The sequence below is a fragment of the Panthera tigris genome, chromosome D1, assembly GCF_018350195.1.
Source record: "Panthera tigris isolate Pti1 chromosome D1, P.tigris_Pti1_mat1.1, whole genome shotgun sequence".
Lineage (NCBI taxonomy): Eukaryota > Metazoa > Chordata > Mammalia > Carnivora > Felidae > Panthera > Panthera tigris.
This window is the reverse complement of record NC_056669.1, coordinates 114,060,217-114,083,330: the sequence shown is the minus strand read 5'-3', so window position 1 is coordinate 114,083,330 and position 23,114 is coordinate 114,060,217. Positions and strand designations below refer to the sequence as shown.

Genomic DNA, 23,114 nt, shown 5'->3' with positions numbered 1-23,114 from the left:
GCCCAGCCCCGCCCCCAGCCTCCCCCAGCCGCCCCCCAGCCCGCCCCGCCGGCCCCGGTGCCGTCAGCGTCCGCTTCCACCCGTGCCGAGTTCCATTCGCGTGGACCGGGGGTTCCGGGGTCCGCGCGGCCGCGGCAGGAGCAGGCGGAACCCCCCCCCCGGCCTTCTCTTTGGTACATCCCGACCTACGGCGTCCCTAGAGGGCCCGAAAGGCCCCGACGGCGGCCGTTCGCCTTCCTCGTGTCCGCATGACTGACAGCTGCGCGGCGGGCGGACCGCGCGCAGGTACCGAGTCCGCGCGCGGGGGATGAGGCCAGGGTCCCGCCCCCCGCAGCCCCCCAGCCGGGTCCGGGAGCCGAGTTGAGCTGAACCCGCGCGGAGTTGGAGCCGCGAGCCTAGCCGCAGCAACAAGTGGCGGGGCCGGGGGCGCGGCGACCCGCGCGGCGGGGGTGGGGTGGGGTGGGACACGGGGGGCAGAGAGGAGCCGGCCGGTGGCCGGCGGGGACCTGCCGCGGCGGGCGGACACGTACGGGCTTTCCCGCCGCCCCTCCCCGCCTGGAGCCGCTGCCCGCGCGCGCCCGGGGGTCTCTGTGGCAGAGTTTGGCGGTCCCATCCTCAGCCGTGGCCTGGCCCGCTCGTCCGCACCGTGTCGGTCCCGGCCCGGCAGTAGCCTGTAGCCCCGACGGCGGGAGGGCGCGGCGGGCTCAGCGGCAGCTCCTCTCCCCCCAGCGCTGCAGCGATCCGCTTCGGCCCGCGTCCCCCCTCGCTTCCTCCCGAAGAAGGGTCTGGGGGTGGGGTGCGGAATGGGTCTGCACCCAACTTGGGCCAGGCAGTGCTGGGTAGCCTCTGGTCCGGGGACGTCGGGCCTCTGAGGACTCGGGAGAGGGGGGCGGCTGGAGAAGGGTGGGTGGTCCCGGAGGGCGTCGTGGAAGAGGTGCCTTTTGAGCTGAACTCGAAGAGCACGATTTCACGGGGGTGAGCCTGAGTGTGTGTGAGGGAGTGGACTGATCCTGGCAAAGGGAACCCTTGGACGGAGGCCTGGAGGCTATACCTGCCCGACAGCTCATGGCCACAGGTTTGTGCTAGGGCCAGAGGTGGAGCTAGGGGTGAAGGGGCAGGAGCCACAGAGGATTTAGAGGAAGGTCTAGCTGTGTCTCTGGAAATGGGGTGGGCGACTGAGCTCCTTGATCTTGGTGTGGGAGATGGGGAAGAGCAGTGTACGGTGAGAGGCAGGGAAGGCTCCCTGGAGGAGGTAAACTTTTGGGCTGTGGGGGATGGATGTGTTACAGAGTGGCACCTGTGACGTAGGTATGTGTGTGTGGGGGGAGGGGCTTGTCAGGGTCCCTGGCCTGGGGCCTCTGGATCTCCGGTAGGGGTGAGTAGGGCCTGTGCTGAGTCCGGGGCATCAGGTAATGTCCTCTCACGGGTGGATGATGGATTCCGGTCTTAGTTGAGGGGCAGGCGGACGCAGGGTCCCCTGAGGCCTGGGTGGGGCTGGCCAGAGCTGCTGCCTGCATGGAGTCTGTGCCCCCACCTTTGCCTGGGTCCTGGATAGTCTGCCCAGTGCATTTGTCATCCCGCACGCGGCCACGTGCGGAGCCACGAGTGAGGCCACTTCCCTTCCCAGCTGCCCCCCCCCCCCTCCCCCCCCCCCCCCCCCGCTACTGGACGCACATCCTGTCCCCGGACAGAGGGGCAGGATTGGGGACCTTGAGTCACAGTGGCCTGGGGGCAGACCCAGGCTCAGCTGCAGAGGCTGCTGTCAACTGTGGAGGTGAGGGACACAGGGGAGGGGGTCCAGGCTTCAACTGGTGGGACCTTGGGGAGCTGGTGGGGGTGGAAGGCTTCCTGGAGGAGGAGCCCAGGGTCTGCCCCACCCATGCTCCTACCCGGATCAGTTGTTTACTCTGAAAGAGTGAGGGGAATGAGCCTCCCGCCCTGATCCTGGCCGGAGCCAAGTTGACATTCCTGGAATTCTGAGTGCTGTGTGTAGTTTTGGGGGCGGTGGTGGCCTCCTCTTCCCGGGCTCCTCCCTCCAGCTCTCTGACTTCCGAGGAGAGGAGAGGCCACGGGGAGCATCATGGCTGCCCCACCTTAGCCTGTGTGCCCTCAACATAGGTGTTCACGGAGGCCCCTTCGGGCGTTTGATCCTGTCGTCTGTCTCCACTCTGCCTTGGCTCAGCCCTGACCAGGGGACACTGGGGAGCCTCAGAGGTCAGCCCTGCCCCCTGTCCCCTGCCTCTGTCGTGGGTGACCATGTTCCTCTGTGTGTGTGTGCCATGGGCCAGGCTCTCTTCAGAGAGGGCAGGAGGGAGCCATGGGGGCCTAGGGCACTGGTGGGAGGTGGGGGGACTTCGCTTCTCCTCTCGGTGTGCAGTGTCAGCACAGATGTGGCCCAGGCCTCCGGCCAGAGAGAGTGCCAATTTCTTGAGAATGGGGCATCCTATCCCCAGTGGTAGGAGGCATAGGGAGGGAGGAAGGGAGGGCTGTGCTCACATGTGGTTGGGAACCCGTGAGCCACATTTCCTGCTAGAAGAGGGTCACTGCAGGGCACGCAGGGGACAAGGAGAGATCAGCGGCTGAAGTTTTTGCTGCTGAGAGGCTCTGGCCCGGAGCATTGCCCTGTCAACAGGCCAGCCACAGGGCCAGCTTGGCCTGGGAGTCAGCTGGTCCTGAAATCGGTTTCTCCATCTGTAAAGTGGGTGGAACCAGAAGCTGCCCAGCTGGAGGGTCAAAATCCTGACCTTGCAGGCCTGGCCCCTGGCCCCTCTTGTTTGGGTGGATGTGTGCTCATACAGGGGTGTGCAGGGCGGGGTGGGGTCCGTGAACATACATGCTCCGATGCCTCCCCAGGGCCAGGCGGGTCGCTTGCCTGCTGTACCCACACTAGCCCTTGGCCCTGGGGTCGCAGGGGTCGTGAGTGGTGCCATTTGCAGGTGTGCTTGAGGCTGGATTGGCCTCAAGCTGACGACCCCCGCCTCTGGACGAGCCTGTCTGCCAGCTGGGCTGCCTGGGCCCGACTGGGGCTCCCTGAGGGTACTGCTCTGTCTGGGTCTTGGTGGCTGGGAGCAGGGGTGGGCACACACTTGGTTACCAGAGGCAGGAGGCCCCCAGCGCCTGTGGGAGGTGGAAAGGTGCCCCCCCCGCCCTGGGTCCGAATTGTGTCCCCTCCACCACCACCTCCAGCAGACCTGAGGGTCAGGGGTAGGGGGAGAGGAGCAGAGGTGTGGGGGGAAGACCTGAGGTTGGGGTTGGCCTTGCTGGGCCCAGGAGAGCCTGGAGGCCCCTTGGTGGCCTCTTCACAGGGACCCCTCCCCCGGAGCGGGTGTCTCTGAGCCCTGGAGGCGGCTGCAGTTGGGGGGTGGGGGGGGTGGCCTTGCCTGGGCTCCGTGTGGGGAGGGTGTGCAGGGTGGGGGCCCGGGTGGGCGTCGGGCCTGCCGGGCTGGGTCAGCAGCTGGAAGGCTGCCAGCACAGGACTGTTTGTGTTGGCCTCCGGGCTCCTCCAAGCTGCCTCCGAGCCTGCTCGGCCGGGGGGCCCCGGGTAGGCCTCGGCTCTGCTCTCCCCGCCGATCTGCCTCTGCTGGGGCTCTGCTGCCCGGCCAGGCCCCTGCTGCCTCTCAGCTTCTGGGGCCCAGGGTGGGCCACGCCACTGGCCCCCCCCGCCCCCCCCCCCCCCCCCGCCGCCCCACCATCTCTGTTTCGGCTTTCGGGCTCGTTCCTCTTTGAGTGGGACTTTGGTCTGGCCAGGTAGGTGCCCACGGCCTTCTCATGGCTTAGGTTCCCTTGGGGTCCCTCACTTGCCCTGCAGAGTCGAGAAGGCCCAGCCCAGGATCACCGGTGTGTTTGTCTTGGGGCTCTCCCTCCGCCCTGTCCCTGCTGCGGGTTCCGCTCCGGGGGGGATGTGGGCGTGCAGACCCTGCATGCAAAGGAAGCCCAGAGCAGGGAATGGGGAGGGAGGCTTCCTGGAGGAGGAGGCTGGGCCTGCAGAGAGACGGAGACAGCTCCGGTCCTGGTCCTGTTCAACCCCTGTGCCCTGCCCCAACCACAGGGTTCTGTCTAGGCTGCCCTAGGTGGGAGCGGGGGGCTCTGGACTCATGGAGGACACTGTGGGGGCCAGAAGGGCTAGAGGTCATTCATGGAGGGTCCCGGGCTGCCTTGGGGGCGAGGGCTGGGAGTGTGGCTGCGCAGTGGTCTCATCCAGCCTCAGCTTTGTGTTGGCCGTGGGACTTCCTCACGTAGGGGCCCCAGGAGGGTTGGGGGGCCTCCTGCCCAGGAGGCCCTTCTGTACCCCCCACCCCCACCCCTCCCGGTTCCCAGGTCTTGGGGTGGGGGCATGGTAGGGTATGATACATGCGTTTTAGCTTCTAGAATGTTGCTGTGGGCTTTGGGCCCCACAGCCCCTGGGTGGGGGGGGTGCTCATCAAGGAAAGTGGATGAGGTGTGCCCCACCCCCCCATTGCCCTTGCTGCATCACCGGGCCTGAAACCCCTCCGTGGAGGCTTCGTTCCTGGGCACGGGGACGGCTGAGGGGCTGGGAATTGGTCTGCTCGTCGGCCCCAGGCACAGGTCTGGTGGACTGGCGGCCAGTGGGTGGCCCACGGAGGATGGGCGTGAGGGAGTGGATGGCCGCCATGGTGCCGTCCGCCCTTGGGCTGCCGAGAGGACCACCTGCCCCACCCCCAGGCTGCAAGGAGCACCTGGTCTGAGGAGGGAGAATTGGGGGGGGCCTGGCTGGGATGCCCTCAGAACCGCCCCTCCCCACCCCGTGTGACCTTGGAGTCCCCTTCTCAAAACCCTGGCTGGTGGGGGAGGACAGGACCCTCCTGTGAGTGCCGATGGCAGATGAGCGGGCCTGGTGAGTCACCCCCAGCTGGCTCTGTGGGGAGAGTGAGGCTGGTGGCTCAGGGAAGGAACGGGCGGGGTGCAGAGCGTCTCGGGGGAAGCGGACCCCGAAGGCTGACCTCAAGGGGGTGGGACAGCACGACATGGCCCGTGTTGTGCTTGAGTTCCTGCTTCTGAACACGTGTGTTCTCTGCACGCGTGGCCCCCACACGTGCTGTGTGTGTGTGCAAGCCTGCGTCTCAGGACGAGCGACCCAAGGTCGGGAGCAAAGCCCTATTTGACACCCACCCCCGGCTGGTCCCCTGAGTCTGGCAGTGCTCCCCCGCCCCCTAGCTGCTCTTGCCTGCCCCTGCAGGGACCTGGTCCTGAGTGGAGGGTTGCTCTTAACCCCCCAGGAGCCTGTCCCGTTTCGGGGAGCCCCCACGGAGGGCGCGGTGTGGCCTCCATCGTGCCCACCTTTCTTTCCACAGGGCTCCCGCCCGCCTTGGCTGTATTGACCGCAGGCCGACCTGCCGGCTCACTTTCAGGAGAATCAAGCACCACCCGGCTTCTTCTCTGTGGCAAGCCCAGGTATGTCACAGCCTGGCTGAGCAGTAGGGGTGTGGACCTGGGCTGCCTCGTGGTTTCACCCACTCCTGGCCCGGGGGCCTGGCCAGCAGGACGCTCTCCGGGTCCTTAGAGTCTGAGCCAGCCAGATGCTGTCTCCTGAATGTGTCTCATTGGGGCCCCGCCTGCTGGAGGAAGGGGACTCCTATTGGGGAGAGGCTGGACTTCGGGGACAGGGTCCCCCCAACCTGGCTTCAGCCCTGATGCATGCGTGTCCTCATTCCAACTGGCCCCAAGACCCTTGGCTGAGTTTTCCAATGTTGTTTCAGATGGACTCTCGTCACCTGGGGGGGAGTGGGTGTAGGGTTTTGTAGATGGGATGTTGTGGGGGATGTTGGGACGGTGACAGCTGAGTGAGATAGTGAGATAGAGCTGGGTGCTGGGGGCCAGTGGGGGAACCCAGGCTGTCCCCCGTCTGCCCTCCGCCCTGCCCCGCTCCAGCGTGATGGGGGGGTGGTAGAGAGGGGAGCCCAGGGCTCCATGGGGAGTCCCAATCCCCCCCCCCCCCCAGCTGTGGCCAAGGCCACTTCCGCATCCTTGGAAGCCTGGCCCAGGGAGCCAGGCTGAAGGAAGGCTCCGGCCCTCAGGCCCTGTCCCCACACATCTCTGGCCCCAGCCTCCTTGGGGACAAAGCTGACAGGCTGGCAGCAGATTTATTTCGGCCCCTGGAGGTCTGGCTGTGCTTCCCTGAGTTGTCTGGCCGTGGCGTGCAGGGGTGATGCATGGGTGGGGGGAGGTGGTATCTGTGTGGGGCATGTAGGGTGAGGTGGAGTCACGCCCGGGTCATCCCTTGGCCCACCTGCGCCCACAAGTGCACTCTGTACACCCAGTCTCACACGTGGGCCTCCCTGAGTGCCCACCCTCGGCCTGGGCTGTGGAGCTGGCTGACTTGGGCCAAGGGGGCACGGGGGTCTCCAGGCTCATCGGCTGCCACTTGTTCCCTGGTTTCTGTAGGGCCTGGGGCCTTCTATCACCTGCTTCTCCACTGGGACCCTGGCACGTCACTGCTGTGTCCCTTTCGTGGGGCCCAGACGTGCCAAAGAACTCTGGGAAAAGAAAAGGGTAGAGGGGCCATGGGAAACCCTGGGTGGGCCAGCAGCGTGAGACAGGCAGAGACTCTGGGACTGTCCTGTCCCCACTCCCTGCCAGCGCCAGCTCTGCTCTGGGGGCAGAGCTGCGGTTCTCGGAAGAGTCGTCAGGGGGCAGCAGAGGGTTCATGCTTGGGGGCCTCAGGGCCCAGCAGGGCTGCCAGAGGGCACTCGGCCTGCAGCCCTCTAGACAGTCCTGCTCTGGCTGCTGCACAGCCCCCCACACCCGCTGTCTCCCGAACCACTCAGTCTCTAATTTGTTACCTTGTCAGTGTCATTCCCCACCCCCCTCCCCTGCACCCTTGCTCCTACTTTCCCCTTCCCTTCTCTCCTGACTCCTCCTCCTTCCCCTGTCTCTCCCACCCCCTCCTCTCTCTCCCCTCTGCTACTTGACTCTCAGGGACCTTGAGCCAGCCCTTCCCTCTTTGGACTTCAGAGTCTGGGACCGTCCCGTTGGGGGGACACTGCCAGTGGACCTTGACTGCAGCCCTGAGCCCAAGGTGTAGGACACACATCCCCCAGGCCCAGAGCCTTGAGAGGAGGGGGCTCAGCTCTCCTTTGGCCTCTGGGGTGCAGGCCCAGGGTCAGATAGGGAGGAGGCATTGGGCTTACATGCTGATGCGTACCCCCCCCCCCAAACACCAGGGGGCCCCAGAGACCATGCTGCCCCCACCAGTGGGGTGAGCCGTGAGGGCACAGCTGGGGGGGACAACGGTCCCCATCTGCCATTGGGGGTGTGTGTATGCACCTGTAGACAGTTCCTGGTACGCGTGTCTGTACACGAGCACGTGGCACATCCAGAGTGACAGGCTAGTGTGCACACCAGCAGTGCAGGGGGCACTAGTGCACGTTCCAGCGTGTATGTAAGTCACCCAGGGAATCTGTGAGCTTGGCTCGGGCCCACGTCTGCGTGCGAGTGTGGATGTGTCCGGGAGGTGCAGGGTCTGACTTCCAGGCCAGGCTGGTGCACGATGAGCTGTGAGGCCCCTTCGAAAATGACCAGTAATGCCAAGACAGTGGCGCCAGGGCATCAAAGCAGTGAGGGGCTCTATGTGGCTGCGTGTGACCTACGGCAGGGAAGCCGAGGGCCAGGGCAGGGGGTCTGCCCTCAGCCGCCCTGCCAGCACACCCTGGCTGAGTTGAAGGAGCGAAGGGCCGCGGGAGTGGGGATCCGCGCCTGTTTTCAGGTGCCCGGTGATCACCCACACCCTCTTGTGTGTTCCGCCCCTCTCTGTAAGTCTGAAAGCCTCCCCACGGGTCTTGCCGAGTAACCTGCCCTCCTGGGCACCCTCCCCACTTGCCCTCCCTCGTCCCAGCCCCTCTGAGGGGCTCGTCCTTTAAGCTGCAGTCCTGCCTCCTGCCCCAGCAAGATTCCCTCCCCCCCCCCCCCCCGCCCAGGTTGGGTACCCCAGACTGATTCCGGGGCCCACAGACGCCTCTCCCCATCCGGGCTGTGAGCCGCCCGGGTTTTGGGGTCCCCGCGCGGCCGTCACCAGCCCGGGCTGGAGGTGAGGGATGCTGCTTGGAGAAAGCGCACCCCAGGGCGTGCTCGGGGCTACATTGTAAGGCGCTCTCTCGCTGTGGGAATCAAAGTCGAAGCCGCCCCAGGTCACCACCAGAAAGCAACTGGGCCATCCCTTCATTTGCATAGCGCTGTGGTCTCTCGAGCGCGGTCGGGGGTCTCCAGGCCCGGCGTGGGGTGGGGGGGGGGGGAGGGGAGGAGCAGAGCGGTCGCGGCGGAAGGCTGGGGGCCTCGTTCCCGGGGCTGAGCGCTGCCTGGGCCGTGGCCTTCGGCCCCCTCCAAGGCTGCCCCTGCCCTACGAGAGCATCTTCCTCCCGAGCCCGGGGACCCGGAGAGCCAGGGGCGCCGGCGCGGGCGGAGCGGCCGGGGCCGGGGGCGGGGCGGGGTCGTCGCCTCGGGAATGCGATTGGCGGGCGCCCGCGGAGCGGTAGGATTGGTGGGGCGGGGCGGCCTGCAGGGGGGCGGAGGGGAGCGAGGGGAGGGGTCCGCGGGGCGGGGCGGCGGGGGGGGGGGGAGGGGGGCGCGGGCCTGGCGGGCCGGCGGGGAGGGGAGGGGTCCTCGGGGGCGGGGCCGGCGCGGATTGGCGGGGCGCGGGGCGCGGGGCGGGGGCCGGGGCTGCGGCGCGCGGACCGGGCAGGTGTCCGGGGCCGCCGCCGGGGCGGAGAGGAGCTGCGCGCCCGGCTGCCGGGGCGGGGGGCCGGGGCGGGGGGCGCGGGGCGCTGAGCCCGGCGGCGGCCCTGGCGCCATGCGCCGCTCGAGCACGGACGAGTCCACCTACCGGCGCAGCCCGTCGCCGGAGGGCAAGGAGCCGGGCTTCGCGCGCGGCGGCCCCTTCCGGCGCTACAGCAGCCTGTGCGGGCACGGCGGGGACGGCGGCCCCTTCTTCGGCCTGCACGCCAACCCCGGCCCCAGGGCGGCCCCGGCGCGCTGCGCGTCGCCCAAGGGCAGCAAGTACGTGTTCTTCTACCTGGACCTCTCCTTCGTCTTCCTCCTAGAGCTGAAGCGTTGCAGCATGGCGCGCGGCTGCCTCCAGGGCGTCAAGTTCCTCATGTTCGCCTTCAACCTGCTCTTCTGGGTGAGTGGCGGCGGGCCCGGGGCGCCCGGGGCTGCGGCGCCGGCCCGGCCCGCCTCTCAGCACGGTCCAGAGTCGCTGCTCCGGCAGGGATGGGGGGCGAGGCTCCAGGACGCAGACGGGCGGGGCGGGGTGGTGGCGGTGGCGGTGGCGTGCCCGGGGTCGCTGCTCCAGCGGGGGGCCCGGTGGACCGGCCCTTGGGGCGCGCTTCCGGTACCGCGGGGCTGTGGCCGAGGCTCTGCCCGCGTCCTCTCCCCCTCTTTCTGGGGCCGGACGTGTCCCGCACCTGCGCCCGCCTGCGCCCGCCTGCGCCGGGGTTCCCGTGCTGGTCGTGGCCGGCAGTGCGCTGGAGCACCGGCGCGCCCCCTCCCTCCCCTCCCCTTCTCTCCCTCCGCGCCGCCAGCCGGCGTCCTTTCTTCGACCCCCCTCGCCCTCCCAGTGGAGTAACCCACCAGGCCTAAGGACTGTGGTCGCCGAGGGGCTGTTGGGGGCCAGGTGGTTCCCCCCCCCCCCCCAAGTCTCTGCAGGTGCTGTGGGAAGGGAGAGGGGGTGTGTGCGCATGGGTGAGTTCCCTGGCTGGGGCTGACACTGAACAGGATGCTGGGCCACCCACCGTGAGTGCTGGGGAGGCGTCTGGCCTCCCTGCTGGCTCTTACTCCTGCACGGTGTGCATGTGTGTGGGCTGGTGCCCAGAACTTTTGCTGAATGGGTTGGGTTTGCTCAGACGGGCTGTGTGGGCCCAGGGTCAGAGGCGATGGTGCCACAGGGTGGCCCCTTCCTCCTCCAGAGGAGAGTAGGCATGACGACGGAGTTGACAAAATTGCCACCCGGCCCCAGCCCCATGATGGTTGGGAGCATGGTGGGTTCTGGCTGTGACAGGTGTCCCACCCGACCAGGCTGGGGTCCCCGGGCTGGGCTACCCGAGGCTTGGTGGAGGGAGGATGCCAAGGTCACTCTCTGCTCCATGGTGAATTCTTGAGCCAGCCCTCCTTCCCACAGCTAGGAGGAAGGGGGTGTGGCGTTAGCTGCAGCCTGGACCCCACGAGGCGAGGCGGCTGTCCTGCACACGCTCATCTGCACGCAGTCCCATTAAGGCCAAATGCCCAGAATCCCGGGTCCGTCCTTCTTCACCTCCCTTCCATCCTGGGCTGTAGTTTTCTCTTCCCAGCTTGTGGAGGGGGGCCATCAGGGGTCGCTGGGAGGCAGGGGCAGCCAGCCCGGGCTGCCTTCGGGGCGAGACCCAAGGCTCCGGGCCCAGATGCCCGCTTCGAGGCGGCCGTCCCGAGGGCTTGCTCTCTCTCCACAAGGGGATCCTGGGAGGGATGAGGCCCAGGTCTGGGGTGAAGTACCCCTGAGGCCAGCAGCCAGGAAGGGGGTGTTGGCGGCGGGAGCTCGGGCCCAGGCGTGTGGAGGGGCGAACATCTTGGTGCGGGATGTTGACTAGCTGCAGCGGGCACCCGTGTGGAGTGGCTGGCAGGGTCGGCACGTCCAGGGCAACCTGATGGGAGATACCGCAGGTGACCAGATCTGACCGTGGTGACAGTGTAGCTGGTGGACTGACTGCAGGGAGCGGCGGTGGGGGGTGGGGTGGGGGACAGAGGTAGTCTGGTCCCGGGAGGTTGGCAAGACTGGGCTTTGCCCCTGGTCTGCCATCCTCGGTGGTCTGAGAGCTGCCCACCCTGACGGGTCCCCAGGCAGAGCTGCGTCTGCCCTGTGAACCCTAAAGGAGGGACCGTACTGGCTGCAGGACAGACATGCTTCGCCAGTCCCTGCCATGGATCACATCCTCGACCTGGAAACGAGTAAATCAGAAACCCCTTTGGGGCCCCCTCCTGGGCTGGAAAATCCAATTCCCTTTTATTATACAATTATAGTTCCCTGCCCAGCAAACTGGGCCCCTGCTGCTGGCATGTGCCCCTCCCCGTGCCAGCGTGGTGCCCAGACAGGGTCTGAGACCAGTGGGTCAGGAAGGGCATCCGGGCCTGCCCACAGTGCACAGGAAGCGCCCAAGGTGAGGCGTGGTGAGAAGTCAGGAGTCTGGGTCCCTGTGAAGGTGCCACGTAAGTGCAGGTGGCCAGAGGCTACAGCACCGCTTCCCCGGGACCCCAGCCCCTTGGCTACCTGGGGGTGCTGGCCCCTCAGCCCATTTCCCACGGTCACTGGGAGACCAGGGGACGGACCACACCGGCACCCACTGGAGCTCACTGTAAGATCAGGGCCCAGGTAGTGGGAGGGGCGTCCCCGGGGCAGGACCTCAAGATGCTCACCTGTGCCAGTCCTGACCTCACCCTGCAGAGCCCCGCCGGGCCACCGTGGATGCCCTGGCTAGTGGGGAGGTCATCAGCTGCAGCGTGGGGGTGGGATGGGGGCCTTGTGTCTGGTGGGGGGTGGGGGGGCGGTGCTCTGAGGATGGGGAAGGCGCTGGCTCGGGAGACGCTTGACCTAAGCGTTTTACTTAAGACTTAAGACCCTTTTTTACTTAAGACTCTTGTTCATGTGCCGGGTTTGACGGTGCTCCTTCGGGTCTGGGCGGGCAGGACTGAGGCCTCCAGCCCTGGGTCCTTGCAGGGCAGGAACGAGTCACCACTTGTCTGTCCTGGTCCTGTGTAGCCTGCCTGGGTCATTGGGTTGTCTCAAGGAAGGAAACAGTCCTGCTTATTGTCACCAGTGCCTGGAGCTGGGGTGCCCTGGGACGGGGGAGCTGGGAAGGCACAGGTGACACTCGCAGGGGAGGAACAGAGGTGCTGGGGGTGGCGGCTCCCGTCCTGCCTCCCCGCGGCAGACGAGGCCTTCCTAGGGCACAGGGAGCTCTTCTGAGATGTGCACAGAGTCCCTAAAATGGGGCCAGGGAGCAGGTGGGGTGTGCAGCCCCTACGCGGCCCCTGGGCAGTTCAGGCCTCCACCATGATAGAGGTAGAGGTGGAGGCCGCAGGGGGTGGGCGAGAGGAAAGCGGTTCTTGCCTCTTCCCTGCCTGGGTCAGAGTGCTCAGGGCTACCCCCAGGGGGCAGTCCCTGTGGCCCAGGTGGTCCTGGGGGTGGACCTGGGGGGAGGCAGGGCTGAGCTCAGCAAGGTAAGGTTGCTTCTGTGTCCCCCCACAGCCAGGGCCCGCGCCCGGGCCTCAGCCTTGTGGCCTAACTCCTCCCCAGTTTGGGTCAGCCGAGCTGAGGGCCCCTGCTCTCCACACCTCCCCTACTTCTGAGCTGCTCCCTGCTCTCCTCTCCCTGCACTTGTGCTCAGGGCCCCTCTGCGTGGCTGGGGTGGGGGTCGGAGCCCTGCCTGCTGTCTCCTGCTGCCCAGGATGCACTTTGTCCACCGGCACCACGCGTGGGCCCCTGAGTTTTCCTCTTTGATGAGCCGCGGGTGACGTCCAAGTGGGTGGCGCGGTCTGCTGTCACTGGCCTTTGGGCAAGGCCCCTAAGACTGCTGGAGGAGGGGACCCATGGTGGCAAGGGCTCTGCAGAGCTGGGGGCCATGACCTTCCCCCAGTCCTCCCTACAGCTGGGGGAACAGGCATGCCGCGGGGACCTGCTTGAGGTCACAGTCCTCAGACCCTGTGCCTCCTCTTGGCTCCGGCCTCCTGGTGGTGCTGGGGGCATCCTCGTGTCCTGGCTTCTGTTTCTTTCTGCGACAGGGCTGGGCAGGGGTGTCCCGCTGCCTGCGGGCTGCAAGTAGGGGTAGGTGGGCAGTCTTGTGATGGGCGGAGGGAGGGCAGGTAGATTCTGGGATGGGAGCAGGTGCTGGGGGTGGGGGTGCTTGACTGCCCTGGTCAAGTCAAGGGTCAGGACGCTCCCATCCTTCAGGCCAGATGCTGGCTGATGGGGCAGATGGGGACCCTGGGGCCCGGCAGGTGCCAGTTCTCTGGGCCCAGCCCCCTAGACCAAGCCCTTGCCCCCACAGTGGGGACAGTAGGCACGCGCTCTAAGCGGCAGCAATCCGTTTCTGAACAGAGGCCCTGACGCCGGAGGCCCCGTGTGCCTGTTGGGGAGCTGGCAGCTCCCCTGATAGCTTTGGGGGAGCTATGGGGGCCCTGCCTGCCCCGCCGGGGGGTCCAGGCAGCTGCAGCTCTGTGCTGGGTGCTTGTTGGGCCTGTCCACCCAAGTGACCCGGACGGGCTCTGTGAGTGTCCCTGGAGTCCAGCTGCTGGGAGGGAGGGCCAGGGACAGAACCTTCTACGTGTAAGGCAGGGGTGGAGTGGGCTCTGTCTGGGGCAGAGATACGGCCTCAGCCATTAAGGGCTGGGGCGGGTCTTGGAGGTCAGGAGGCCCATGCAGCAGCCAGGGGGGCTGTGTCCCTGTTGCACCGGCCATCTGCAGCCCTGGTCCCGTCTTTCTACCTGCGGTGGGGCGCCTCCCACCCCCGCAGCCCCGTCCCCGCTGCCCCAGGTACCTGGCAATGGCCTCTCCCTCCCCTCCCCACCCCGCAAGCAGTGTTGCTGTGGTTCTTTTTTTTTTTTTTTAATTGAATTTTATTAATATATTTTTAAAATTTTATTTAATTATTTTTGAGAGAGAAACAGAGACAGCGTGAGCAGGGGAGGGGCAGAGAGAAAGAATCCCCAGCAGGTTCCGTGCTGTCAGCACAGAGCCGGACTCAGGGCCTGAACCCGTGAAACCCTGAGGTCGTGACCTGAGCCAAAACCAAGAGTCGGACGCCTAACTGCCTGGGCCACCCAGGCGCCCCTTAATTTGTTTTCTAAAGATTCTTTTTAAACAATTTATCTATTTTGAGAGAGAGAGAGGGAGAGGGAGAGGGAGAGGGAGAGGGAGAGGGAGAGAGAGAGAGAGAGAGAGAGAGAGAGAGAGAGAGAGAATCCCAAGCAGGATCCACACTGTCAGCACAGAGCCCGACCTGGGGCTTGAACTCAACAGTGAGATCGTGACCTGAGCCAAAATCGAGAGTCAGGACGCTTAACTGGCGGAGCCATCCAGGCGCCCCCTAAATTTATTTTTAACTAATCTCTACACCCCACGTGGGGCTCGAAGTCACAACCCCGAGGTCAAGAGTCCCACGCTCCACCGACCGAGCCCGCTGGGCGCCCCCCCCCCCCCCCCCCGCCCCGGCCGCTGTGGTTCTTACCTGGCCCCTGGAGACCCTTTTGAGGTCCAGTGAGCAACTCCTCACCTTGGACCTCGCCGAAGCCTCCGGCCAGGGCTGTTCTGCTCCCCGGCCCAACCCCTCCTCTTTGGACAGTGGCTTCAGGGGTCCCCGGGCGGTGGGGCTGTCCCCTGATGGGCCGGGGCGGGGGGGGGCTGCCGCCGCTGGGGGTGAGCCAACGGGGCTGGTGATGGCGCCGGGAGCTTGCCGGCGGTTAAGAAAATTAACTGCAGGCAATTGTGGAGATTTTAAGCGAGCGGCCTGCTGAGTTTTCACCCCGATAACAATCTCCAGCCAAGGCAGGGAGCGCGTCTGTGAGCCCGGAAGGTACCCCAGGCCACGTCACCCAGTGTCCCTGACCCCCGGCCTTGGGCAGCTGCAGACCTGGTCTCCGGCACGGCGGACAAAGTTGCCATTCCTGAACTTCGTGCAGACGGGGTCCCCTCCTGGCGGCTCTTGGCCTGGAGTGGTCGAACACCTCGCCGTGCCCAGGCCCCCCCAAGGCCATGCCGGCTGCCAGGCGAGGGGCTTCCAGGCACAGCGTGGCCCCTGTGGGCGCCCAGCCCTCCGCTGTGTTCCGAGGACGCGGCCAGCTGTCCTGCCATCTGCTGGCCGGAGGGGCAGTGGCAGAGGGCCTCCTGACACCTGCCCCTTCATGGGCCTGGAGGGGGCGGCATCGCTGACCATGCGGTCCCTGTGCCCCAGCCCTGGGCCAACCTGAAAAATGCAGACGAGGGAGGGGACCGCAGGACGGGGAGCGTAAGCCAGGGACCGGGCTGGGGCCGGTGACAGGTGAGGACACGAGGCAAGGCATGTGCTCAGGGTGCACGGGAGGCAGTCGGGGAGGCCACGGCGGACCGTGGGGCTGGGCTCCTGCTTCAGGTCTCGTGGGCTCTGCTCCCGGGACCCAGCTGGGCTGGGGAGGAGGGTCCAGCCAGTGCCCCGGGCAGTGAGCGCGGCTGGACATCTGCAGGGTCGCGGTGGGGTCCTGGCCTCCCGGCGACCGCAGCCCCACTTACCCCGTGTTTGATATTCTGCGTCCGAGTCTAACAGGGGCTTGTTTCTTCCTGTACTCGGAGGCCGTAATTTTCCTGCCAAAATGTTTTAAAAGCTGCGTATGCAGAAACATTTTCAAAATTACAGATAATTTTATTAACTACGTGTATGCGTTCTGTTAGTGTGTGCGTCTGAGTTTTTGGTGACTGGTCTGCGTGAACACGGAGGGCCTTGGAGCTTATGGGGTTGACAGGTCGTAGGGCAGCACGTCTGTGAGATGAGCCTGTGTGGCAGTGACGGTGAGGGTATCTGTGTGTGTGACAGTGACGGCGAGGGCGTCTGTGACGGCGTGATGTGTGACACGGTGACGGTGAGGGGTGACTGTGACAGTGATGTGTGACAGTGACGGTGAGGGTGTCTGTGTGTGTGACAGTGACGGCGAGGGCGTCTGTGACAGCGTGATGTGTGACACGGTGACGGTGAGGGGTGACTGTGACAGTGATGTGTGACAGTGACGGTGAGGGTGTCTGTCTGTGTGTGTGACAGTGACGGCGAGGGTGTCTGTGACAGCGTGATGTGTGACACGGTGACGGCGAGGGCGTCTGTGACAGCATGATGTGTGACACGGTGACGGTGAGGGGTGACTGTGACAGTGATGTGTGACAGTGACGGTGAGGGTGTCTGTGTGTGTGACAGTGACGGCGAGGGCATCTGTGACAGCGTGATGTGTGACACGGTGACGGTGAGGGGTGACTGTGACAGTGATGTGTGACAGTGACGGTGAGGGTGTCTAACTGTGTGTGTGACAGTGACGCCGAGGGCGTCTGTGACAGCGTGGTGTAACATGGGGACAGTGTGGGCTGTGCGTGTCACCGTGTGGGTCTCCCCTGCCATCTCAGGGTGGACAGGTGGGGACGTTTTGTGGTGTTGGTTAAGGAAATCTGTTTCCAGCAGGGCTGGGGGTGGGGACTCCGGGGACCCAGACCGCCCCTCCCTCACAGACGCCTGCCCGCGATGTCCTCCCCACGCCCTTCCACGTGTCCCCATGGGGCGAGGGCGCTCAGATGGGCTCATTTTCCTGCTGACGGAGCCGTCCGCCGATGTCCTTGAAGGCAGACAGTCGGGCTGTGAAGCACAGGGAACGGTTCTGTCCTCTGCCCGGGGACCTGCCCACCGTCCTGGGGGCTCAGCTCAGAGACGTGACTCCCCCAAAGTGGGGGACAAGCTGGTGTGAGGCCTGGAGATGGCAGCCGTCACTGTGTCCCCCTCCAGGGGGAGGTGGCCCGCCCTCACGCCCTCCCTGACCCAGGCCCCTCCCCAGTCACCTTACTCGGTGGCCCCAGCTTCAACCCTCCCCTGGGGCTTTGGGGATCCCAGAGGCCATGGGGACGAGGTGTTGGCTGTCCCAACAGGCATGGGGCGGGGGGGGGGACGGGGGAGGGCTTGGCTCCGCTTCTCACCTGTAGGTGGGGCAGGAGGCGGGCCAGGGCCTGTCTGGCTGCTTCTGTGCCCCCGTGGCGCCGAGTGGTGCCCGTCGCAGGCGGGCGTGGGCTGCCCAGAGGCGCTGGGTGTCCCCTCTGCGGCCCCGCCTGAGGCCAGCACCATGGCTGGGGGCCTGCCTGCATCCCACGTGGAAGTCACGCCCATCCTGCAGGTGTGGGCGCACGTGCGTCCCCATAGAGCCAGCGGACCCTGTCCTGATCTGGAGCTGCGCCCCGCCCCCCCCCCCCCCCCCCGCCCCAGGCAGCTGGGTCCTCACATGGGGCACACATCCAGGCCTAGGGAGCCCCTCCTCTGGGCGGGTCCCCCGGCTGCCCTCCCACCTCTGAGCCTCCCCTGACCCCCTGGCCTCTGGCACCTGGTCACGGCCCCGGGTTTGGTTACGGCACAGAGGTGGCCTCCCAGGTGCAAACCCTGGCCACAGGCAGAGGTCACCGTCCATGGTGGGCAGGTCAGCCCCTGCACCAGGGTCCCCCGAACCTGGTAGGTACCCGGCAGCACAGCACCCCCCCCCCCCGCCCCCAGCGCACCTTGCCTGAGCTGCAGACCCCCACCCTTACTCTGGGAGGGGCTCAAACAAGCAGGATGACCGCAGACCAGAAGCAGGAGCCCCAGCTTCCTGGATGCTGTCCCGAGCCAGCAGCATTCAGAGCAGGTGTCGTTTACAATTTCTAGACAGAAGTTCTCACTTCTGTCAAAGGTGCCAAGAGGGGCGGGGAGGGGGTGGTGCAGAGCCCCACGTGTTCACCCTGTGCTGACTGGTTTCCCCCACCCCCGCCCCAATGGTGGTGGCCATTTCAGCTGGGGGGCTGTCCTGCCCCACTCGGCCGGGGTGAGGCCCAGAGGGATCCCCCCCATAATCATAGTCTCCCGCCAGCTTGGCTTAGTGCATGGTGTGCGCAGTCCCCAGGGAGTCGTGGAGACCCTGGGGCAGGCTGACCTGCTGGTGGGGGAAGGGGCGAGCCAGCGCACTTGGGGTTAGGCCTCTTGGGCAGGGGTCTCAGAGCCCGTGGGGTCTGCTGAGTCACGGGGTCCCGGTGAGGCTCGGGGAGGCACTGTGTGCGGGTAGTCCCGGCTCCCCCTGGCTCTGCCTCTGACCGACAGGGCAGGTGGCTCATTTCCCAGCCTCAGTTTACTTGTCTGGGAAATGGGGTGGAATCTGGCCATCTGGGCTCAGGAAGCTTGTGCGGGGTGTACAGGGCTTGTGGTAGCCCTGGGTGGATGCCGTATACCCTGGGGTCTGCGACCCAGCCTGTCCTGGGCATTTAGGGTGATTTTAGAGGGACGTCATGCCCAGGAGTGTGCTGGGGGCTGAGGCCGCGTGGGCCCGGCCAGATGGTGAGGAGGCTGGCCTTTCCCAGAGCCTGGGAAAGCCTTGGGTCCCCAAGCGGTCTCATTGAAGCCCAGGTTTTGGGGTCTAGGTGCTGGTCAGTGTTAGTGGGGCTAGCCGCCTCCAGCCCGCACCCTGGAACACATTCTCCCGTCCTGTTCTGAGACCACCCAGGGCCCTAGCCCCAGCGTCTGAGGGGTGGGGGCCGGAGCCCGGGGCCCCCTAGCCAGCCCTGGCCCACCTTGCTCCCCTGTCACCATGCGAGGCCGAGCGCCCTCTCCCGACTCTTCACTCTGCCTTCTCCTCCTCCTTCCTGTCGTTTTGTTTTTGTAATAAGAGCAATGATGACATTCAGTAAAAGCTCCAGTGGTTGAGAGGGGCGGCCAGGGTCAGGATCGGGCTCCCTGCTGCACTCTGGTGCTGGCCTCCACGTGGGGGCCCGAGGGGTGCTTTGGCGCGCACACTTAGAAGGGACAGCTGGGGACACCAGAGGGGCCCGTGGGGAGGTGGTTTTAGGACCAGGGGAGCGTGGGGTCCGGCAGGGTCTGCAGGGATGGTCTCCCTGACCATCCAGGTCCAGAGAGGCTGTGGGGGCAGAGGGGGGTGCCTCCTGGAGGGGTGGTGTTCGGGGGAGCCCTGGGGGCCCCCTGCCCAGACTGCCTCACCAGGGGCATTGGGACAGAGTATCCCCAGCGCCGCAGGTGGGGGCCCTTGGGGTCCCTATCACTGATGCCGTGGGTTGGGGGTGTGTTGAGGGGGGAACGGCTGGGTGCTGGGAGGACACCGGGAGGGGTGGCTGGTCCTGGGAGGTCAGCAGGGTGGGCGAGGGTGTGCAGGGCCCCTCGGGTGTCGCTCTGGGTGGTGTGGGGCACACAGACGTCGGCCTCACCGCCCTCTCCCCTGTCCCGGCGGTGCCAGCTGGGGGGCTGCGGCATCCTCGGGGTTGGCATCTGGCTGGCTGCCACGCAGGGGAACTTTGCTACCCTGTCCTCCTCCTTCCCGTCCCTGTCGGCTGCCAACCTGCTCATCGTGACCGGCACCTTCGTCATGGCCATCGGCTTCGTGGGCTGCATCGGGGCCATCAAGGAGAACAAGTGCCTGCTGCTCACCGTGAGTGCCCCTGACACCGTGGCCCGTGGCAGCCCCTTGACGAGACAGACGCACGCGGGTGCAGCCTGTACCGGGCCTGTTTCCTCTGAGAACACCCTTCCTGGGACTCCCTGCCCCCGCACCCTCAGCTGAGAGGCTCGCAGTCCCCACCTCTGCCTCGGAGGCCCATTTACAGGCAGGCTGCGTCTCCCCTCCGTCGTCGGGAACATTAATCACAGATAACGGAGGCGGAGAAGGATCCCCGGGCCGGGCTCCTCACCTATTAATATGTCTGGCCGAGGCCTCGGGCAGCTCCAAGTCCTAAATCACGCGCTCATCGATCTTGTCTGAGGAGCCCTCGCCCAGGGTGGGGCCTCAGAGGGCGCAGCTCCCCCAGGTGTTCAGTGTGTCCAGATGCTCCCATCAAGGCTTGGGGCCCCTCTGGTCCCTTGGAGCAGCAGGTGGGGGTGTGGCTGGGTCCCCAGCTGCCCTGGGGCAGGAAGCCGTGGTGTGTGTGGGGCCCTGACCTCGGCCTTCCCCACAGGGTGACTTGGGAGTTCAGGGCCCGGGGCCTTCTGGGGGCAGGGTGGGCCCGGAGTCCTGAGCCCACACCGAGGGGAGGCCAGATCGGGGACCCCAGGAGAGGACAGGGCCTGCTCCGCATGGTCCCACCTCCTGGCCCCGTCCCTGTCTGCAGGAAAGGCAGGGCGGACAAAGGATGCCTCTGCTGCTCGGCTGGCCTGGGGCCTCTGTGGCCAAGGTCAAGGCTGTGCCTCAGGGGGTGCTTGAGTGGGGGACTGCCACCCAGTGGGCAAGCTTTGTGCAGTCAGGTGGGGCCGCTTCTTGAGAAGCGTGACCCTGGGCTCAGGGCCATTGCATTCGGACACCCCCTCCCCAGGGCCCCCCTAGGCATCGCCCCACCCACCCGCCCACCACAGGGACACAGGCACGTGGCACAGGTGCCTGCTTGCAGGTGTGAGGTTGTGCTCCCGAGCAAGACCAAAGCCCCCCCCCCCCTCCCCTCCCCAGCCGGAGGGGAGGGTTCCGAGGCAGGTGTGGCAGCATCAGGGGACGTGCTGGTCTCCGGGGGCTGACACCCGGCTGGGGCTCCCCCCAGCACTGGGGTATCTGAGGCTCGCAGCCCCACCCTCGGAAGGCTCCAGGGGCCGGGGCACAGCCAGGGGCCGAGGGGGCCAAGTCGCTGGGGCCTGTCTCCCCCGCAGTTCTTTGTGCTGCTGCTGCTGGTGTTCCTGCTGGAGGCCACCATCACCATCCTCTTCTTCGCCTACACTGACAAGGTCGGCCACCTCCTCCCTCCCTCTGTCCTCACCACCCAGCAAGGGCCATGGCACCGTGGGTGACGGGTACAGGCGGGGCTGACGATGGCAGTCACAAGCCCTGTGCCCGGTGTGGACGCTCTGTATGGACAGGCAGCGGTCCCAGGCATCCCACCCACTGGGGACTCAGCTTTAAGCACAGCTGCCAGAGGCCAGGCCTGGAGGGGACTCCAGGACTCCCTGGAGGCTCCGGGAGTGGGTGGCAGGGGAGCTGTGCTGAGCTCCTACTGTCCTCAGCGCCGTGCTTGTTGGGTGGGAAAATCTCCTGCCTCCATTTACTCGCTTAATCATTTATTTACGTTACTGAGGGCTCTTTTGCGTGTTTCACACTCCAGGTTATACTCTAGGCCTTACTTGGCTCACGTGTGGGCTTCTCTGCCCCTCGGGAGCTCGCCTCTGGCTCCTGTGTCCCTCTGGCGGCCTCCCCTCAGTGCACTTGCTGGTGGGCACTTCCTTCCTTCCTGGCGTCTCCTGCCCCGGGCCCGGGCCCAGCCGTTTCTCCCCGGCTCCTCCCCTGGAGGATGGTCCTGGGAGCCACGTTCTGGGGCTGGCGTGCTCCTTGTCACTCTGGGCCTCTCGGCCGACAGTCGGAGCCACGTGTACAAACAACCCGTGTGTACAGACAGCTCTCGGGTTTCTGCACCTGTCTGTCGGTATCCGGACCTTGAGCGGACACCGGTTCATGCTGGCGTGTCTCACTCTGGTCCAGACCACAGAGTTCACCCCAGGGGGCAGGGGCAAAGTCCCCGGCACAAGGACGGGGGCTTCTGGCAGGAGAGGACTCCAAGGAGGGGTGGGGGCACAGGGCACCTGCAGGGTCTGGATGAGGGAGGCGGGGCTGGCCGTGGGGGTGGCCCTGCTGACCCCGCTGCACCTGCAGATCGACAGGTACGCCCAGCGAGACCTTAAGAAGGGTCTGCACCTATATGGCACCCCAGGAAACGTGGGCCTCACTAATGCCTGGAGCATCATCCAGACCGATGTGAGTCTGGGGAGTGGGGTGGGGTGGGCCAGGCCGGGTGAGGGGGACAGGGACCACCTGCCTCCCCAGCCCTCCTAGCGCCTGCCCCTTTGCAGTTCCGCTGCTGTGGGGTCTCCAACTACACCGACTGGTTCGAGGTCTATAATGCCACCCGTGTGCCCGACTCCTGCTGCCTGGAGTTCAGTGACAGCTGTGGACTCCACGCACCTGGCACCTGGTGGAAGGCGGTGAGTGCCTGCATCGCCCCTCCCTCCTGTCCTGGCCCCAGGACCTGGGGGTGGAGGGCTGACCTCGAAGGCCCTGTGACACCCTCTCTTCCTCCAGCCGTGTTACGAGACCGTAAAGATGTGGCTCCAGGAGAACCTCCTGGCTGTGGGTATCTTCGGGCTGTGCACGGCACTGGTACAGGTATGCTGGGTGCCCAGACCCACCCCGGCCTCCAACCTAGCACCCCAGCTCGTCAGCACCCGGGTTCAGGCTCCCTGAGCCCACACGGCTGATGGGGGATGCTCAGGGACCAGTCCCTGGGGAGGTGACCTTTGACACCTCAGGCACAGGCAGGCGGCCTTGTTCTGCGGTCCTAGGCCTGCCCGGTGGCTGTGGTGGGTGGGAGTCATGGGACTGCCCAGTGCAGAGTGAGGCTGGTCTTCCCGGCCCCCAGGAAGTCCTGAGTGAAATGGACGTGAAAAAGCCGCCAGCGGAACCCACGGGAGCCAAGCTGAGGGAGAGGCAGGTCCCGGGGCCGAGCCCCAGGAAGCCCTGTCTGCCTGTGGTGGGCGGGCCCTGCGATGGCTCGCGGATGTGGCCGGGATGGGCCTGACTGCCAGGGCTGGGGGGCACCCCCAGAGAAGTGGGGTGCAGGCCATCCGGGAAGCTGGGGGGTAGGTCCGTGCTTGTGGCTTCCTGGCGCCCTGCCCAGAGCCCCCCTTCATGTCCCGCAGATCCTGGGTCTGACCTTCGCCATGACCATGTACTGCCAGGTGGTGAAGGCTGATACCTACTGTGCGTAGGCTCCGCTCCTGCCACCCCCGCCCCCCACCTCGCTGCCGAAGGATGTAGCCCACCTGCCTCTCCCTGCTGCAGGACTCAGCACCATCCTGGGCACAGGGAAGGGGACCCTCAGCTAGCCCCGTGAGCACCGTGCTGCAGCAGGGCAGCAGGCGCGGGGCTGGGGGTGGGAGGGGCTTCTGGCGCTTCTCGGATCCGTGTGTCCTGCAGAGCAGTGTTTTCCCCCAGGGCTGGGGCCATTCGCGGGGGGGGGGGGGGGGGGGGGGCTGAAGGGCCGCCCGCTGGTCCTGGTGCTCGTGGCGGACAGCCCCGCCAACCACATTCCACAGCGGAGCCAGGGCGGGCTCTGGGATGTCTTAATAAAGCGCGTGGACAGCAGCCGCCCCCCTGTGTCTGTTGCCGCCGTGACCCCTGGAGGGGGTGCTGTGCCCAGACAGACCCTGTGCGGCCGTGGCCCCCCACCATGTGCCCCGAGTGCAGTTCCCGGACGTGTGCGGGTGCAGCCACCAAACTCCACGAGATAGATGCACAAAGTGGCACAGTGGCGCCTCCCTGGCCCACTCTCGGCTCTTCCAGTCCTGTCCCCTGCCGCGGGGAGGCCCCTCCATCTAGCCCCAGGGCCTTGCCTGCCCCCCAGGGGTCTGATG

General features: G+C 66.3%; 1 protein-coding gene across 6 annotated transcripts; it reads left to right on the top strand.

The window, feature by feature from the left end:
• Positions 1-226: 226 nt before the first annotated feature.
• On the top strand, positions 227-22,842 carry TSPAN4 (tetraspanin 4). Of its 6 annotated transcripts, XM_042958725.1 has the most exons (10): positions 1,678-1,774; positions 2,119-2,214; positions 5,313-5,412; positions 9,054-9,133; positions 18,970-19,161; positions 20,364-20,438; positions 21,358-21,459; positions 21,555-21,686; positions 21,784-21,867; positions 22,401-22,842. In XM_042958725.1, exons 4-10 carry the CDS (start codon positions 9,071-9,073, stop codon positions 22,467-22,469), a joined length of 717 nt encoding a protein of 238 aa, XP_042814659.1. In that variant the 5' UTR covers positions 1,678-1,774; positions 2,119-2,214; positions 5,313-5,412; positions 9,054-9,070; the 3' UTR covers positions 22,470-22,842. The 6 variants fall into 6 exon arrangements, with proteins under 6 accessions (XP_042814661.1, XP_042814663.1, XP_042814662.1 ...); XM_042958727.1 differs by lacking the exons at positions 1,678-1,774; positions 2,119-2,214 and adding an exon at positions 227-285; XM_042958729.1 differs by lacking the exons at positions 1,678-1,774; positions 2,119-2,214 and adding an exon at positions 966-1,075.
• Positions 22,843-23,114: the final 272 nt, after the last annotated feature.